Consider the following 17,968-nt stretch of genomic DNA (forward strand, 5'->3'; position numbering starts at 1 on the left):
CTGTAGTACGACGGTGCTGTATGATCGATCGAGTCCGCGCGAGTTGCTTCTTTGGCGGGAAAAGAATCGAAGACGCAAAGCATCAAGCATGCACAGGGTGTGCCGGGTGCTTCAAAAGTCGTGCTCCGTTCGCTTTCGGTTTCTTTGCTCCTTTCCTCTGGACGGAGGGATTCCATTTCCAGCTAATATTCCTCTCTGCGCGCTCAAGGAATTTTCAGTGGGAGAAGCAGAGGGGAGCAGAGAATGAGCGGCTCGGTATATGTTTTCGATAATTAACCACTAATTTCTGTGGCAAGCTTAACGCGCCCTGCTCTGGTTGAAGAAAACTTCATCCAAAAGTTCAGGCAAAATCGACAGTATATGGTTGTGAATTTTGGCCAAACATATGAAAACACAACCCTTCTAGCTTCTAGGCTCAACAGGAAATATAATGTTTCATTTGCACACAAAAAACTACTCCCTCCTATCCAAAATAGGTGTCGCAGTTTTGAATAAACAGGGACACTTATTTCAGATCGGAGGGAGTACTGTATATTTTGGCAACGTTTTTTTTAAAGTAATTTTGGCCAAGTTTGTAGAGAGAAAATATATACATCTTAAATAAATATACAAATTGCTTAAGATTAGGAGATTAGCGAAACTTCGGTAGTAGTACTCACGGACTCGGCTCCCCTGACGTACTGCAGGGCGCAGTTGGGCCACTGACAGGTGGGGGCCCACCTGTCAGTGGCCCAACTGCGCCCTGCAGTACGTCAGAGGAACCTCGTCCAGTACTCACAGCTGAAGTAGACTAAACCCTCCAAAAGAAGACTACTAGTAGTACCTAGAGTAACACGACGACACAAGTACAGTTCAGCGGTCACACCGTATACATGACCTAAAGAAAGTAACATCCATATGCACTAGCTTAACCAATTTGGACAACACGCAGCTAATTAGCTTCTAGCTAGCCGTAGTAGTCAGCTCGAAGTGGCGTGCAGAAAGTGGCAGCTAGCTTAGCCATCTCCTCACCTAGTGGTGTTTACAAAGTGGCAGCTAGCTTAGCCACATTCTTCAAGTTGGTTGCTGAAGTTTTGACCTAACTTTTGCAATGCGTGTGCCAAAGAGATTACTCCAACCGGATGATCCATGTCGTTCGTGTCTGCACCGCCATATTTCCGACTCAAATTTGGGCCTGAACTGCGTCGGCCCAAACACGAAGCATCGCGCGTCCTCTCGATGTCCGTCGCAGCCCCATATATCGGTCGACCTACAACCCTGAGCAGTCGTAATTAACGCAGCCACCTACCGAGGTCCCGTCTGGCAGTGTGTGGAAGGGCCGCATGCCCGTCCTTTTTAATGGACGCGTATGTCGGAGCTGGCCTCATCCACTATCGGTCAACATCTAGTCATCTTTGCTTCCCCGCCGGCGACCACAAAACCCTAGCCAGCCAGCTAGCCCGAAACCCTAGCAGAGCCATGGGCATCTTCAGCGGGAAGGGAGGGAGGAAGGGGAGGTTCAGCGCCAGCGCGAGCTCTCTCTCCCCCCCCTCTACCGCCGCCGGTTAGAAGCGGCACGCCACCGCGGGAGCGAGAGCGACTGTACATCCCAGTCCACCTTGCGCGGTGGCACTGGGGGTACCGCCAGCCCCTACAGTACCCGGATGTCAACTTGCCGCACGACTGGCATGTGGACCCGCAGTGCATCCCCATCCCGACGGCACCGCAGTCAGCGTGGGCGCACCTGAAGGAGGTTTCCCGGCAGCGCGAGCTCCTTAAGCGCGGAGCAGCGTGCCAGACTCCCCCAACTGGGAGCGCTGGTTTGCGCTAGAGCACGAGAAGGAGGACCGGCACAACGTCTACATCGACCACGACGTTCCACCACCCCTCCCCTCCCCTAGGTAAAGCCGGAGGAAGATAAGTCCAAGGCGGAGTACCAAGATGCCCTCGAGGAGGCCCTGGAGCACACGTTGGAGGCGAGCTGGCTCGAGGAGGACGCCCATTGGGATGTGCTGGAGCACACCCTTGCTTTGTTCGCGGCGGGGGACTCCGACCACGCGCCCCTGTTCGTGCAGCCACCGCCCCTTGTCGAGCTCAAGACCGAGCCGGAGCGCGAGCCAATGCCCACGCGGTCACCGCCGGCCCCCCACTTGGCCCGAGGAGTCCTGTTCGTGGACCGGCGAGCTCGACGAGTGGGTGAGCGTGCCTCCCTGCTACTACGCCTCCACACCGGAAGAGGAAGAGACTCACCTTGAGTGCTGGAAGGCGCATCGTTCTCCGAGGAGGAGGGCGACGACGAGCGCCCGATGCACCGGGAGGAGTAGCTCCGCCGCGACGAGGAGGCTCTGCAGCCTGAGGAGGAGGAGTGCGCCCGCCTCGCCTCTATGCCGCCGCTGCAGCAGACGTCGGAGGATGCTGCCTTGGCGGCATATCAAGCCGCGTTCGGTTGGGCTGGACCACCTCCTGTCTTCATCGACAGTGGCGACGACGATGGCAAGGGCAAGGGCAAGGGCAAGGCGGTCTACTAGAGCAGTGTGCGGGCGTTTATTAGAGTTTTTTTAATGTTTAAGTAGACTTTGATCGGCGGTTGACATGCCATTTATGTATAATTATGCTTGATTAAATCTGTTTCGACGATGTTGGGTCTGCCTCCCGTTGGACGCACCTGCCGATCCAAATCAAAAAGCAGACGCGTACGTTTGCCTGGCCGACCAAAACGGATGAAAAGCGGATAAAGCGCGTTCGCTTGTTCGAGTTGCTCTTATTCCTTTGCTTCGTATCGTTCCGCTCAAAAACAGAGAGCGGAGAGATACTCCATTTGCTTACAGGGAGCAGTAAAGACAATATGGACTGTCCGGATCATGACCTGTACTATCTTTGTTTTTAAATATATAAACCGCCTTGGCAGATAGTACTTCCTCCGTTCCTTAATATAGGACGTTTTGATGGTTCAGTTTAAACTTTGAAAACGGGCAATATTCAGAAACGGAGGGAGGGTGGTAGTAGTATAATTTTGGAATCCAATAACTCCCGAACGTTCGGATTTTGAGCATTTCACCCCGAACGTTTTTACATGACAACTTTAGTTCATATGGGATGACAACTTTAGTTGATAGGGGATGACAACTTTGTCCTTTTTCATTTTTTTCAGAAAATTGCCATATTTCCCTAATCTCCCGAACGTTCGGAAGTTATCATCACCGATAATTTTAGGGCAAATTGACGTCTATCAGTAGTGGTACAGAATTTGTGATTTTGCACGATAGTTGCCCGTCAGAAAAATATATTCTTTTACTACTCAAATTGGTTCTTTTTTACCGCATAGGTAAATCTGGACCGTGTAGTGTCCCCATGTCTTGGAAAAATTGACAGCCACCAGGAAGGGAATTTAAAAGTGCATCGACGCGGTTGCTTAAGCTTGAAAATGATCTCGGATGGTCTGACAACCACAATGTCTTGAACGACTGACCTCAGGCAGAAGACATGCATAGGCACGGAGAGCCACATGATCTTTGGCTACTTAATTATAGTATATTATCTAGCAAAGCATGCATCGTAGAAAGACGAGACAACTAATCAGCAGATCTGCGGCCTAACTTAGCCTCCTCGTACGTACTCCTGCTACTAAACTGTTCTTTTGTTGTTGCTGTGTTGAAGTGGAAGCCTCCTCGTACGACGTGTGGAACGACGCCACTCAGCGGTACTGCTTTTGGTAACTGCAAGATGTGTAGTACTCCTACATGTCAGCAGAATCATCTAGTGCGCCTTCAGTTGAAGTTAAACGCTGTCACGCTAGTATTGGTCGTACGCATGTAGTAGCAACATAGTCGGTGAAAGTGGAGGTGCCTGGAAAAGCAACGTACGGCATGGTTGCGACCATTACAGCCCAATTGATCATTGCTTAGTTACGCCCAGCCGGTCATTCACACAACCACACACTTGGCTAATTAATCAAGCTCGTTTAACCGCCATGTCTGGTCCGACCTAACAAAGTCGATCGATCGATAGTTCAATACCCGCGGGAATCGACAAAGAAATAAGCAAAATATCCACTTCTCCATCGATCGATCGAGGGGGAACATCCTGCAGTCCTGCTTGCTAAGTGGCGTGCACCTGTCACCGTGAGCGTGGCCCGGATAAGATTGCGGATGAGATCCGAGCTTTCCCCCCATTTTTACCGCGGCGTGCTCAAGTGCGCTCTGACTATACATGGCTCTCCCCGCGTTTTTACTGGCGATATCTCTCTTGTCCATACTCGATACCCGGTAGCAAAGTGATCGGTCGCCAATTCGCCACATGCATAACCGTCCTCTGTCATGTCCTGATAGCAAACTACTAACTCCGTCCGGGTTTATTGATCATCATTATATTTCGTGTCAAATTTTGACCATAGATTAAACTAACAAAATGTTCACGCATATTACCAAACATTATATTTTTGAAAACTATGTTTAAATACGAATCCAATGAGATAATATTTCTTGACATGCATTAATATTTTATTAATTGAATATTTAGTCAAAATTTGATACAAATTATAAGAAAAACCTATAAACCAGGACGGAGATAGTAGTCCGAGCAGTACATCAGTGTTCTCATTTCCCGACACGGCACAAGCGCGACTGTTTTCTCTTTGTTTGTCTCAGCTGTCCGTCCCTTTCGCGTATAAATTCAGAAATTGCGCGGGAGGGCCTGCATCTGCCAGTTGAGTTTCTTTTTCTTTTTTGCCGGGAACAGTTTGAGCTCGAGTTTTTCCTTTTTAACATTTTGGGCTTGAGCTTAGCTTAGCAACCCGGTGTTTTCGAAATCATTAGTTAAGGAGTACTCATTGCGAAGATCAATTCAACTTTTCCAGGTTGCAACAAGTGGCGCGCTGCATGTGCGCCACTTGTCGCAACCTGAAATTTTTCCTTTTTTCATAGATCCATTTATTCAAAATGTTTTATCTCTTAAACCGAGCGTCCAAATGTCGAACCGCTTTCGCTGTTGGATTCATCGCGTCGAGATCTTCAAAATTAGATCCCATGTCGATAGGTTTTGATGAACTTTTATTTCACAAAAAAAGATACGAAAAAAACAGACGAAAAAACCGAACCGGGAGCACGGGTTTTTTCCGTTTGCAAAAGAGACACGCCCGTGCCTCTGACGAAATCACAATCGTGCCTCTCGCGGAAGCAAAAGCGTCACTCGCGAAAGAAAAAAAACAAAAAACGCGTATTTTTTCCGTTTCCGAGGAGGCACAGCCGTGACTCTCGCGAAAGCACAACCATGCCTCTCGCGGAAGCAAAACCATGACTCTCGCGAAGGAAAAAAAACGCGTTTTTTCCCCTTCCGAGAGGCACGGCTGTGACTCTCGCAAAAGCACAACCGTGCCTCTCGCGGAAGCAAAACCGTGACTATCGCGAAAGACAAAAAAACAGGAAACCCGTTCTTTTTTCTTTTTCGAGAGGCACGGCCGTGATTCTCGCGAAAGCACAGCCGTGCCCCTCGCGGAAGCAAAACCGTGACCATCGCGAAAGAAAAAAACACAGAACACACGTTTTTTCCTTTTCCGAGAGGCACGGCCGTGACTCTCGCGAAAGCAAAACCGTGCCACTCGCGGAAGCAAAACCGTTACTCTCGCAAAAGAAAAAAACGCGTTTTTTTGCGCAGAAAAACGTTTTTTTTCAAAAAAATTTGTCGAAAACCTAGGGAAGACCGATGGAAAACCAAAACGTTGAAAAAACCCAGAAAAAACCGTTTAAAAAACCGAAAATGCACGCAAAAAAAAAAGCAAAATCCGAAGGGAGCGTCCAGAGCGCGACACGTGGTGAATGGCTGAGAGCGCGCCAAGTGACGCTGATCGTTGTGAGGCTCCCGAAGGAGCACTTGTTAATTAGTTGCTCCCCAGTGTTCCTTCTGTTCGAACTGCGTGCTTGGTTTCCTATATGGACTTTTGGGCCTCTGCATCCGCCGACCCGCGGTCTGTTTTTTTTTTAACACAAGTACATACGTAAATGCTCATATATACATGCATACACGCATCTTTATGAATGCACGCACACACCCTGCCCCTATCAGCATCTCCGAAAGACTGGGCCAGCATATCATCTTGAATTTTACAAAGTCATCTTAGGCGCCTCGTAGTTGACGGAAACGTCTTCTCCCATTGAGTGCGCGTCGCGGTGATTCTGAAATAAATTCAGAATAAATGCGAGCAACAGGACTTGAACCCTGGTGGACTGGGGATACCATTGTCCACCTAACCATCCAACCACAGGTTGGTTGGTTCTGCATTGCGTTCTGTTACCCACAGAGCCCTAGGCTGCATGAGAAAAAAACGTACGACTTCTAGTTGCTCTCATTGGATGCAATGAGTCGCTGTTTGGTTACATGCAAAACAAATAGTGTGCCAACCTCTTCAAGTGGTGAGATTATCAATGCATACAATCATAGGCGCAACAAAAGTGAGCAACATTAGATTAAACCACTATGACAAGCCTACACATGACTACATTAACAAGCATACTCATAACCACTTAAAGCACCTTGCAGAAGTGGGTTGAACATATTTTCTCATGGAAGTGGCCAACTTATGTTGGCCTCTTCAGACGCCTCATGTAGGCATTGCCTTCTACTACAACCTTTTCCTTGAAGCATCCGCCCGAAGAATCATTGTCGATGGCCAACTTGTCGGTAGACCATTGCAATGAAGAACATTAGTCACAACATACTACCGAACAACAATGTAAATCAAACTACAATGCGTACAATAACAATGTGTATGTCAAAGGTGATGATCTTCACTTCATGTTGTCATGTAGCTGGTACAAGGATAAGACTACAATGTGTATAACCAACCCTTGTACCAACAATCACCTTATAATATATGGGCTGCACATCAGTGAAGATAAATTTGTCAACACATTCCTAATCAAACAGCCCCCCCCCCCCAAAAAAAAATATCAGACTGATCTACTCCCTAATCAAACTTAGCTTCCCCGAAATCTATCCTAAATTGTTATGATTAGTGCACAATCAATGCTAAAATCTAATAAAATCCATCCGGTGTATGATCAGTGCTAAAATATTATTGAATTGGTGCACAATCTGCAAAATGGACATGGTTCTATGATCCTAGCATTGTCGCCTGAGCAACAATCGCACTAAAAAACCTAACCGCTAAAATCTAATTGAATCTGTAAAATGTACCAAAGACAATGCTGAGGTGGAGCGGGAGCGGATGATGCCGAAGCAAACCCTGGCGGGAACGACAACATCCCCGCTCCTGCCACAACTGATGTCTTCATGTACCCCTACCACGATCAACACCCTGGCCCCCACAGAAGAAGTACCGGTCATCGCAGTCTCCACCCTGCCATCGGCTTAGTGTAGATGGGAGAAGGGGAGTTTACAGGTCTCTCCAACTTACCCGGGGCGAGCCCCCCCGCATCATGGAGGTAAGTCTACGATCGTGGTTGCTAGCGGCAATGGGCGAAGGAGTCGAGCGGGCAGATGGTGGAGCGTCGTCGGCCATCGGTGGCGATAATGGGGCGGTGAGAGAACGGTGTGAATGCGGGCTTGGACGGTGATGGGAGAGAAGTGGGGAGTAAATGGCCATCTCGTCCTATCTCTCGCGCTTCCCAAGGCATGCAGGCTAGACACACACATTGCTCTCTAGAGTATGGCTCTGGATAAATGGTTGATTCAGCTGTTTATCCTCAGCCAGTCCCATGGACGATTTAAGGTTTGTGCAGGCCATAGATTTGGTGCATGCCATGCAAGGAAATATGACGATTTTGCATCCACGGGGGGTATGCGGGCTACCAAACACGCCCTAATTAAGTCTCGGATGGATCGGTCAGTTATTGCAAAGCTGAGAGTGTATTCAACTTTTTACCTCCTCATATGTCTCAATTTTTTTACCTCATTGTTAGGTTGAATAAGTCATTTATCGTCAGTTACCAAGCTTAATTTTGAGGTTATTGTTCGCTACACTAATATTTCCCAAGATCCGAAATGAGTCATTCACCATTCGTTACCAAGCTAAGGAGTTGATTGTTCGCTACACTAATTTCTCTCAATATTGCAGTCATTTGTCTGAACATTGTCTCTGCAAAGACTGTAAAATTATAACGCTTGTTTCAAAAAAAATCTAACTTAAATTAGCAGCCGGAGTCGAGGCAACATGATTTTCTTCCTGGCTATCAGCCGCCGGAGCAGTAGTCAGAAGAAGGGGAGAAGAATCCATGAACTGCTTGGTGGAGCTTGGAGTGGAATGGGGTATCGCATGCGAATATTTTTAATGGTATCGCCTGGTTTGTATATTTATTTTTTCTCCCGTGAGAAATTTTCAATCTATTCATCTTCAATCATGGCATGACAGTACAAAGAACATTGGAGGTAATAAAAATTACAATCAGTTCCGTGGACCACCTAGCGACAACTGCAAGCACTTGAGCAAGCCCAAGGCGCGCGACCATCATCGCCCCTCCCTTGCTGGAGCCGGGCAAACCTTGTTGTAGTAGAGAGCGGGGGAGTCGTCGTGCTAAGGCCCTATAGGGCCAGCACACCAGAGCAGCAACCATCACCGATGAAAAAAGTCGTAGAACGGAAGGATCAAACCTGTAAACACCGAAACAAAGACGAATGAAGACCAGATCCAAAAGATCCATCAAAGACCAGCACCAACCAAATCCCGCGAGATCCAATGGAGACACACCTCCACATGCCTTTCGACGACATAGACGCACCATCTGGGCGAGGATAGAACGTGGAAGACATTATTTCTAGGAAGGGACATCGTTGCCGCCACACAGCCCCAATCAGGACTGAACTTAACAAGAATGTGAACATGGTTCCTCCCGTCGGCGGGGGGCCGAAGTCCTTCACACCTCCATGGCCCAAAAGCCATCTAAGATGGGGCGGACCAACGGTGGAGCTGGCGGGAGGAGGAGGAAAGCTTGAGAACTTTTTCTTATAGAGGAGAAAAGAGAAGGCGTATAACACGCATTAGCTTCGTAGAAGACGGCATGGTCTCCACTTTTTATACAATTATTAGAAAACAAAAAACAAAAACATAACCTAATTCATTTGTGTTTTCAGTCAATAACGTCAACAGATCCCTCCGAAATGTGGTCGTCACGGAGTACATGTGCTCTGATGTAGGTACATAAGGAGGGATGACGTGTGGGGCATGTATGTTGCACACTTAGAGGATGTTTGCTTGGGCTTCCTGCCGGCTTTCCATTCAGGCCGGTGTGCTTAAGCGGCACGGTCCAAGTAATGGCTTATGCCTCCTTTGTGCTGTTCCAGAGACCGGGACATATATCTTGTTCATATGCATGTCTGTTTGGATCCTTTAGGGTTTCATACGCGCGGCACTGGGACCTGCCTGGAAGGCCCTAGAGTCTCCAGAGTTCCTTGAGACCAGAGCTAACCAGACCGGGCAAAATCGCCGCCTATTCTAGCTAATTTTTGTGGCGATGTCGTGGACGTTATGTTCGACACGCAATAAAACGGTGATTGAGTGGGTCTTCCCGCGTCAGCCATCTTACTCGTTCTTTAAATTCCTTACTTTCTTGCAGCATTGACACCTGCTTTCTAGGCAGTGTAACCGCGACCAGCTTGGGCTAATCTGGATGCAATCTTGGCTACCGTGCATCGCCTATCCTCTTTATAGGGCCGGTTTGGCTACCGCTACTTGGTGGCTTTTTTTTCTATTTTTTTATGCTTTTTTGGGTGTGATTGTGTTGATGCCCTAGCTTTCTTATTTGCTGTGACACTTGGGATTTGTATGGATGTTTGCTTTATTTATGAAACAAGAAGAAAGCCTATTTCAAGAGTTCATCGTGGTAGGATATTGTGCCTGCTCAATATATCTGATGTGCTCATGGGGTAGAGTGTGCATGCGTGTGTTTATAAGATTGAGTGTATGTGCATTTGCGATTGTACAGTGTTAAAAAAACTGATATTGCAATATTTAGACGAAATATGCCTAAGCTGGTTATTTAGTTGAATAGCTAGTCCCTAGTGAGCTACGTAGTGAGTAGTGAGTGTGTAAGCACATATATTTTCCTCCCATTAGTTCGACCATCATGTTGTCTCGCTAAGGCATGTCTCGTGCAAGCTCAGTACGGCTTAGCTTGGCTAAAAGGTTGTCGTGCAACTAGGTCGGGCCAATGGCGTCATCTGCATTTTGCACCGCAAAGCGTGCACCTCGCGAGTACTTCAATTCCATGCAAAGACTATCACTTCCGAGTCTAGCAGTATTCTCCGATAGAAACTACAGTCCATCATTTTTCTTTTGCACATCACGCCCATCTAATTTGATTGTTGCCGTATGTACAAGTTGATTTTATTCTACACTAGTCAGCCCGTATCACTGTTTGATTTTATTTCATGCAATTGGAAGGAACGTACACAATAGTAGTTTCCTAGAAGTATCATTGAGTGAAAGACTACTCCATATGGGCAGGTCTGTAGCGGACTATTTTATATAAAATCAAACAGAGTTCAATTAGTTCGTACAAAGAAGACCTCACTTGTTAACGATATCTTATTTATAGATTATATTTGATAAAGATAAAGAATTGTTTTTTGCCCCGGCCCGACCGTGAGTGTACCTCACTGTAAGAAAACGTACGTTGTGGTGCAACTAGGTCGGACCAATGGCGTCATCTGCAACTTGCAGCGAAAGTGTGCACCTCGCGAGTACTTAAGCCCCGGGATAGTCCCCTAGATTCCCACAGCACAAGCCACAACAGCTAGCAGCTGGATCGATCGACCACCCAGTCGCATATATACTACGAGTGAACAGGTCAATCTAGCATGGCGCTGGCGTCTTTGTCCAAGGTGGTGCTGGGGTCGGCGGCGTTCGGGGTGTTCTGGGTGCTGGCCGTGTTCCCGTCGGTGCCTTTCCTGCCGATCGGCCGCACGGCGGGTGCGCTGCTGGGGGCGGCGCTGATGGTCGTCTTCCACGTGATCAGCCCGGATGACGCCTACGCCTCCGTGGACCTCCCCATCCTGGGCCTCCTCTTTGCCACCATGGTCGTCGGCGGCTACCTCAAGAGCGCCGGCATGTTCGGGCACCTTGGCCGGCTGCTGGCGTGGCGGAGCCAGGGCGGGCGCGACCTGCTTTGCCGCGTCTGCGTCGTCACGGCCCTCGCCAGCGCGCTCTTCACCAACGACACCTGCTGCGTCGTGCTCACGGAGTTCGTGCTCGAGCTCGCCGCCGAGCGCAACCTCCCCGCGAAGCCGTTCCTGCTGGCGCTGGCCACCAGCGCCAATATCGGGTCCAGCGCCACGCCCATCGGGAACCCGCAGAACCTGGTCATCGCCTTCAACAGCAAGATCTCTTTCGTGGGCTTCTTCCTCGGCATCCTGCCGGCCATGCTCGCAGGTATGGCCGTCAACATGGTCATGCTGCTCTGCATGTACTGGAAGGACCTCGAGGGGAGCAGTCCCGACGAGGTGGCCGCCGAGAAGGAGATGGCGGCCGTCGAGGAGGGTCGCCTGCCGTCCCCGGCAACGTCGACGACGCTCAAGGGCCCCGGCCAGACGATGCTGGTCCAGTCGTCATCGCTGGTCGCCGCCGCCGGCCACGACTCGGTGATGATGGAGAGCATCTCGACCAAGCACCGGTGGTTCATACAGTGCTCGGCGCCGCAGCGGAGGCTGTTCCTCAAGAGCTTCGCGTACATCGTGACCGCCGGCATGCTGGTCGCCTACATGCTCGGGCTCAACATGTCGTGGACGGCCATCACCACCGCCGTCGCGCTCATCGTGGTGGACTTCCGCGACGCGGAGCTCTGCCTCGGCAAGGTGTCTTACTCGCTGCTGGTTTTCTTCACGGGGATGTTCGTGACGGTGAGCGGGTTCAATAAGACGGGGCTCCCTGGTGCCATCTGGAACGTCATGGAGCCATACTCCAAGATCAACCACGTCAGGGGCATCACCGTGCTCTCCCTCATCGTCATCATCCTCTCCAACCTAGCCTCCAACGTACCAACCGGTCAGTGAATTCTTGCATCGTCAAGTGTACTTCTTTACACACTACACTGTACGTATCACTTGCGCTAGCCGTTGTGCATGTACGTACGTAACAGTAGTATCTGCGTTAGATCTTTCTTGTTACGGCATAGTACTGGAACTATAGTTTAGTGGCTAGCTAAGGGGCATGAAAAGTACTGCCTGTTTCGTTCGTTTGTGCTGCTGACGCATTGAGCATTTTGTGCCGTACATATATGTCGTGTGTGCATGACAGTTGACAGGACGGCTTGGAAAAATTATTTGGCAATTACTAACTGACATGAAGATGCGTGTGGTTCATGCAGTGCTCCTGATGGGTGACGAGGTGGCGGCGTCGGCAGCGACGATCTCGGCGGCGGCGGTGACGCGGTCGTGGCTGCTGCTGGCGTGGGTGAGCACGGTGGCGGGTAACCTGTCCCTGCTGGGGTCGGCGGCGAACCTCATCGTGTGCGAGCAGGCACGCCGGGCGCCGCGCAACGCACACGACCTCACCTTCTGGAGCCACGTCGTCTTCGGCGCGCCGTCCACGCTCGTTGTCACCGCCGTCGGCATACCACTCATCGGCATCATCAACGCTGCCTAGATCGATCCACCAAAATTATTAGTACTACTACTACCAGCCAATACATGCCGATCGAAAGTTATAAGTTGACGAACCGCTGCATGCTCAATTATATACGCATGCTCCATGCGCACCGTCGATCCACGATCGAGTAGAAATATTTCCGAAGTAGTATGTTCATTTTTTCCTTTTTGCAAAACTCTGAAGTCTGTTACATATATGCAGTGTGTATGTATATACTGATAATTAGTAAGCATCGTACACAGAGGTATCAGCGTGCACCTAACACATCATCCGCTGGTATTTAGAGCAAGTACACTAGAGTGACTTAGGTGGGCTATAAAAGATGTCACATCGCATTTATGCATAGTTGAAAGAGAGAGAAGAAAAGAGAAGCGGGTTGCATGCTTATAGCCGGATGTAAGACAAGACCCGACAAACTTTGTGAGAGAAAAAGATAAACCATATATTAATGATATGACATACTAGTATAACAGATATTGTATGGATGGGCTATTAGGTTGGTTATAAATGACGTGCCAACTCCATATAACCGACTCTTGACTATACTATTAACCATGCTCTTATCTTTCCTGGCCTTCAAATTAGCGTAATCGTCCAGTTGACACTAGCCCACCACACTATCCACCATGCAATACCAATTCTCTATTCGGGAGTAGCTTCAATTGTTTGTTTCGTTCTTCAGTTTTCATCGGGTTTTTTTTCTTTCTCCTTTTTATTGTTTCTTTTTTGTAGCGCTTGTCTACTTTTTGCATACACGTTGTACATTTCTCGTATACATCAAGAATATTTTTATATAACTTTAGCATCTTTAAAATATATGATTAACATTTTTTTAAATATAGTTTTTTCCCCTAGGGTTTTCCTAGGGTCTACCTCTTCCTTCGGCGGCGCCGCTGAAGTCCACAAATTCCCACGTGAAAATCGGCCGGATTGCTAAGCGCTTGCTGGTGATCGGGTCGTCCCGTGGCAATCGTCTTGGTACACCGTTTGCATGGAGTTAGGGGATGGAGTTCGAGGAGCAGGAGGGTCGAAGGGAGCGCAAACGGAGGATTTAGGGCGGAAGGCTTTGGGGGCTGGAGAGGATCAACTCCCGTCATCGTCGGCGGCGGGGATGGCTGCGGGAGGGGCGGATGAAGCGAGGCGTATGGAGGAGGATCGGGAGGATGGGGATGAGGAGGAAAATTGGGATCACCATGGCCCAGATCTGAATTTGGAAGATGTGTTTGAAGGACTAAAGTTGCAGGGGGAGGAGGTGGATGATCTCGATCTGTCAGGGGAGGTTGATGAGTTGATCAAGGATGTGAGGTGGCTGGCTCTTTTTAGGGTTCATAACCTACGTCCATTCAGTCATGCGACGCTATTAAACTCTATGAGGAATGCATGGGCGTGTGCTCAAGTGTGACGTTCAATATAAAGGGACCTAATTTGTTCTTGGCGCAATGCCATTGTTTGGGAGACTGGAAGAGGGTCATGGAAGGAGGACCATGGCAGTTTAGAAGAGATCTGGTGGTTTTGGTTGAATATGATGGGTTTACTAATGTCTCTGACTATACGTTGGACATGTACCCACTTTGGGCAAGGATCAAAGGCCTACCTGACGGTCTAACGAGGAAGAAAGAACTGGCTGAGAAGGTGGCAAAGAAGGTAGGGGAGCCTCCGTTTACGGTGATTGTCAATGAAGGCAAGATCAGTCCTTCGAGCTACTTGAGAGTTAGGGTGTTCGTTAATATTAATAAGCCGCTGGTGAGATTTGTGCCAATCACCTTGAAGGAGAGGAAGAAATACCCAGTTTACTACGAAAAGCTGCCTGATTTCTGTTTCTTTTGTGGATGTATGGGTCACGTGGTCGAGGAATGTGGGGATGGGATACATGATCCGTCATCGTGTGAATGGGGTGACTATTTGCATTGGAGTAGAGAACCAATAAACAATGGTGCAAGAGGAGGTTGAGGTGCTTGGTCTGAGTCATGTAGAGATAATGCGGCTGGGGAAGGAGTACGGGGCGGTAGAAGAGGAGGTGGAGGTAGGGGTGACAGAGGAGGGAGAAGCTTTGGGGCTGGAGGAAGGGGTGCTGGAGTGCATCCGAGTGTACCTGAGGGGGTTGTTGAGGAAGGCGAGCAGGGTGGGCTGGATCAGGAACGCTCGGCTCGTAAAAGACTCGTCAGAGATGATGGTACAGTTAATCTACGTGGGCAGTTGGTTCCTAACCTGGGAGGGAAGGTGGCTGATACTGTGCTTTTTATTGAGTCCGGCGCCGGGATTGGAAGGCCGAGCCCGAGTGCAGCGGCCTCCACACCGGGAAAGAACCCCATAGTGAAAAGGTTGCATCACAGCGGAAGTGGGGAGCAGATGATTGGCATTGAGGATATGGGTACCTCTTATGCGGCGGCCTCCGAGTCGGAGGACCGCCAGGTCCAATGAATTGCTTAAGCTGGAACTGCCGGGGAGGGGGGAATTCCCGGACAGTTCGTGAGCTGACGACCTTTTGTAGGTCATATTCCCCCATGTTTGTGTTCTTGTGTGAGACGAGACAGAAGGAAGCGAAGATGAAGAGATTAAGAGGCCGGTTGGGCTTGAAGGGCTTTTGTGGCGTTGATAGTTCAGGCATGAGTGGTGGCCTGGCGGTATATTGGCATGAAAATTGTGTGGTTGAAGTGCTTGGCAAAGATGATCGTCATGTTGATGCCCTAGTTTGGGTGCAGGAAGGGGCGAATCAGTGGAGAATTACGTTTGTATATGGAGAACCGCGGGTAGAAAACCGGCATCTCATGTGGGCAAAAATACAAAATTTGAAAACTGTCAATGATCTTCCGTGGTTGGTTTTGGGGGACTTTGACGAAGCAATGTGGGATTTTGAACACTTTTCAGCTACTCCAAGACCGGAGCCGCAGATGATAGCATTCAGGGATGCATTGGAAGTTTGTGGTTTAGTAGACTTGGGATTTTCGGGGGTTCCTTTCACCTATGACAATAAAAGAAGTGGCTCAAGCAATGTCAGGGTGAGGCTGGATAGGGCCGTTGCAACAAATGATTGGAGGAATATATTCCCCTTTGCCTCTGTACAACATATTCTAAGTCCTTGTTCGGATCATGTGGATGTACTTCTCAAGGGCGAGGCGGATTCTGGACCGGTTGGGCCGAAACATCGCCGATATGAGATCTTCTGGGAGCGGGACTCCACGCTGCCGGAGGTCGTCAAGAACGCGTGGGAATCTGTTGGCAATGTCCAAAATTTGGAGCAGTTGCGAGAGGCGCTAACCAAGACAATGGTGTCGTTGGGTTCTTGGTCCAGGAAGTTCGGGAATGTTACAAAGGAGTTAGCTAAGTCCCGTTCACAGTTAGAAGAGCTCATGCATATGAATGCGGATCGACAAGAAATAAGGAAAGTGACAGACAGGATGAATGATCTTTTGTACCAAGAGGAGATGATTTGGCTTCAAAGATCGAGAATTTCATGGCTTAAGGAGGGGGACCGCAACACAAAGTTTTTTCATAGTAAGGTAGTGTGGAGGGCTCGTAGAAACAAAATCAGGCAGTTAACGGATAGTATTGGAGTGGTCCATTCAGATTTGGTGTCTATGGGTAAGTTAGTGAATGAGTATTTTCGGGATGTCTTCACTGCGGATGTTAACCTTGATGCAGGCCATGTGGTTGATCTCTTTGAAGTACTGGTCACGGAGGAGGACAATATTAAGCTGTGTGCTCCGTTTAGTGATAAGGAAATCTCTGACGCACTTTTTCAGATAGGGCCACTTAAGGCGTCGGGCCCTGATGGATTTCCAGCCAGGTTTTTCCAGAGGAATTGGGCGACTCTCAAGGACAGTGTGATTGCGGCTGTCAAGGATTTCTTCAGATCCGGGGTGATGCCAGAGGGAGTAAATTCCCGATTGTCCTCATTCCGAAAGTTGCTAATCCTACAAAGCTGACTGAGTATAGGCCAATTAGCTTGTGCAATGTGATTTACAAGGTCATATCTAAATGTTTGGTTAATAGGCTCCGTCCTCTCTTGGATAACCTAATCTCTGATGAGCAGAGTGCGTTCATTCCGGGTAGGATGATTACTGACAATGCGCTGATTGCCTTTGAGTGCCTACACTACATCAAACAGGAAAAGGATCGAACAAAAAGCTTTTGTGCTTATAAGCTTGATCTCTCCAAAGCTTATGATAGGGTGGACTGGGGTTTTTTGAAGCAAGTGATGTAAAAGTTGGGGTTCTCTCAGTGATGGATAGACTGGATTATGACTTGTGTCACATCGGTGAGATATTCTGTCAAATTAAACGGAACTCTCTTGGATTCATTTGCACCGACGCGTGGGCTTCGGCAAGGTGACCCCCTTTCACCATTTTTATTCTTGTTTGTGGCGGATGGTCTTTCGGCGATCCTAAAAAAGAGAGTGGCATCTGGTCATATTACTCCGGTAAGAGTATGCAGGCGAGCACCGGGCATATCCCATTTGTTATTTGCTGACGATACCATGTTGTTTTTTGAGGCAACTAGAGATCACGCTGAGAGCGTTAAGGAAGCTCTAGACTTGTATGGTGCGGCCACTGGGCAAAGTTTCAATTATGGAAAATGTTCCATGTTCTTTGGTTCTTCTTGTCCGAATACAATTCAAGATGAGGTTCGGCAGGTGCTGCGTGTGCAAAGTCTGGTTTTTGAGGAAAAGTATTTGGGTTTGCCTACCCCTGAGGGTCGCATGTCTAAGGGGAAGTTCCAAAACCTTCAAACAAGCTTGACAAAATGCCTTATTCAGTGGGGAGATGGTCAACTTGCCCAGCCTGGTAGGGCGGTATTAGTGAAAGCTGTTGCACAGGCGTTGCCAACCTATATCATGAGGGTTTTCAAATTGCCATTTTCAGTTTGCGATGATCTTACAAGAATGGTTAAAAACTTTTATTGGGGCTCGGCAAAAGGGAAAAGAAAGGTCCATTGGAGGGGGTGGGACCATCTCATGCAGCCAAAGGATAGAGGTGGTGCAGGTTTTCGTGATTTTCGGTTGTTTAACCAGGCGCTTTTGGCTCGGCAGGCGTGGAGATTGATTGCTAGGCCGGATAGTTTATGTGCACTGGTTCTGAAAGCAAGATACTATCCGGAGGGCAAGCTTGAAGACACGGTGTTTTCCAGCAACGCTTCCTCCTCCTGGCAAGCAATAAGCCACGGGTTAGACTTGCTAAAGAAGGGTCTGATTTGGCGTGTGGGCAATGGCAGGAGCATACGAGTTTGGCGCGACAACTGGATCCCAAGGCCTTTCTCATATAAACCCATCTCATTGCAGGGCAGATGTCGTATTCGCTATGTCTCCGACTTCCTGAATGAGAATGGATCCTGGAAGGGGCGGTTACTGTCAGAGTATTTCCTTGCTGCGGATGTTGATGAAATACTAAAGATTAG

At 48.7% G+C, this 17,968-nt stretch overlaps 1 protein-coding gene across 1 annotated transcript; it reads left to right on the plus strand.

The window, feature by feature from the left end:
• The first annotated feature begins 10,700 nt into the window (after window positions 1–10,700).
• LOC123127535 (silicon efflux transporter LSI3) lies at window positions 10,701–12,811 on the plus strand. The gene is made up of 2 exons (XM_044547270.1): window positions 10,701–11,971; window positions 12,294–12,811. Exons 1-2 carry the CDS (start codon window positions 10,789–10,791, stop codon window positions 12,569–12,571), a joined length of 1,461 nt encoding a protein of 486 aa, XP_044403205.1. The 5' UTR covers window positions 10,701–10,788; the 3' UTR covers window positions 12,572–12,811.
• The last annotated feature ends 5,157 nt before the right edge of the window (window positions 12,812–17,968 follow it).

This window comes from Triticum aestivum, chromosome 1B (assembly GCF_018294505.1).
Source record: "Triticum aestivum cultivar Chinese Spring chromosome 1B, IWGSC CS RefSeq v2.1, whole genome shotgun sequence".
Taxonomy (NCBI): domain Eukaryota; kingdom Viridiplantae; phylum Streptophyta; class Magnoliopsida; order Poales; family Poaceae; genus Triticum; species Triticum aestivum.

What these genes read in the sequence shown, in the direction of transcription:
- LOC123127535 (XM_044547270.1), top strand. Translation starts at nt 10,789, where the DNA reads ATGGCGCTGGCGTCTTTGTCCAAGGTGGTGCTGGGGTCGGCGGCGTTC. An exon ending in AGCCTCCAACGTACCAACCG is followed by an intron (nt 11,972 to 12,293) that starts GTCAGTGAATTC and finishes TGGTTCATGCAG; the next exon opens with TGCTCCTGATGGGTGACGAG.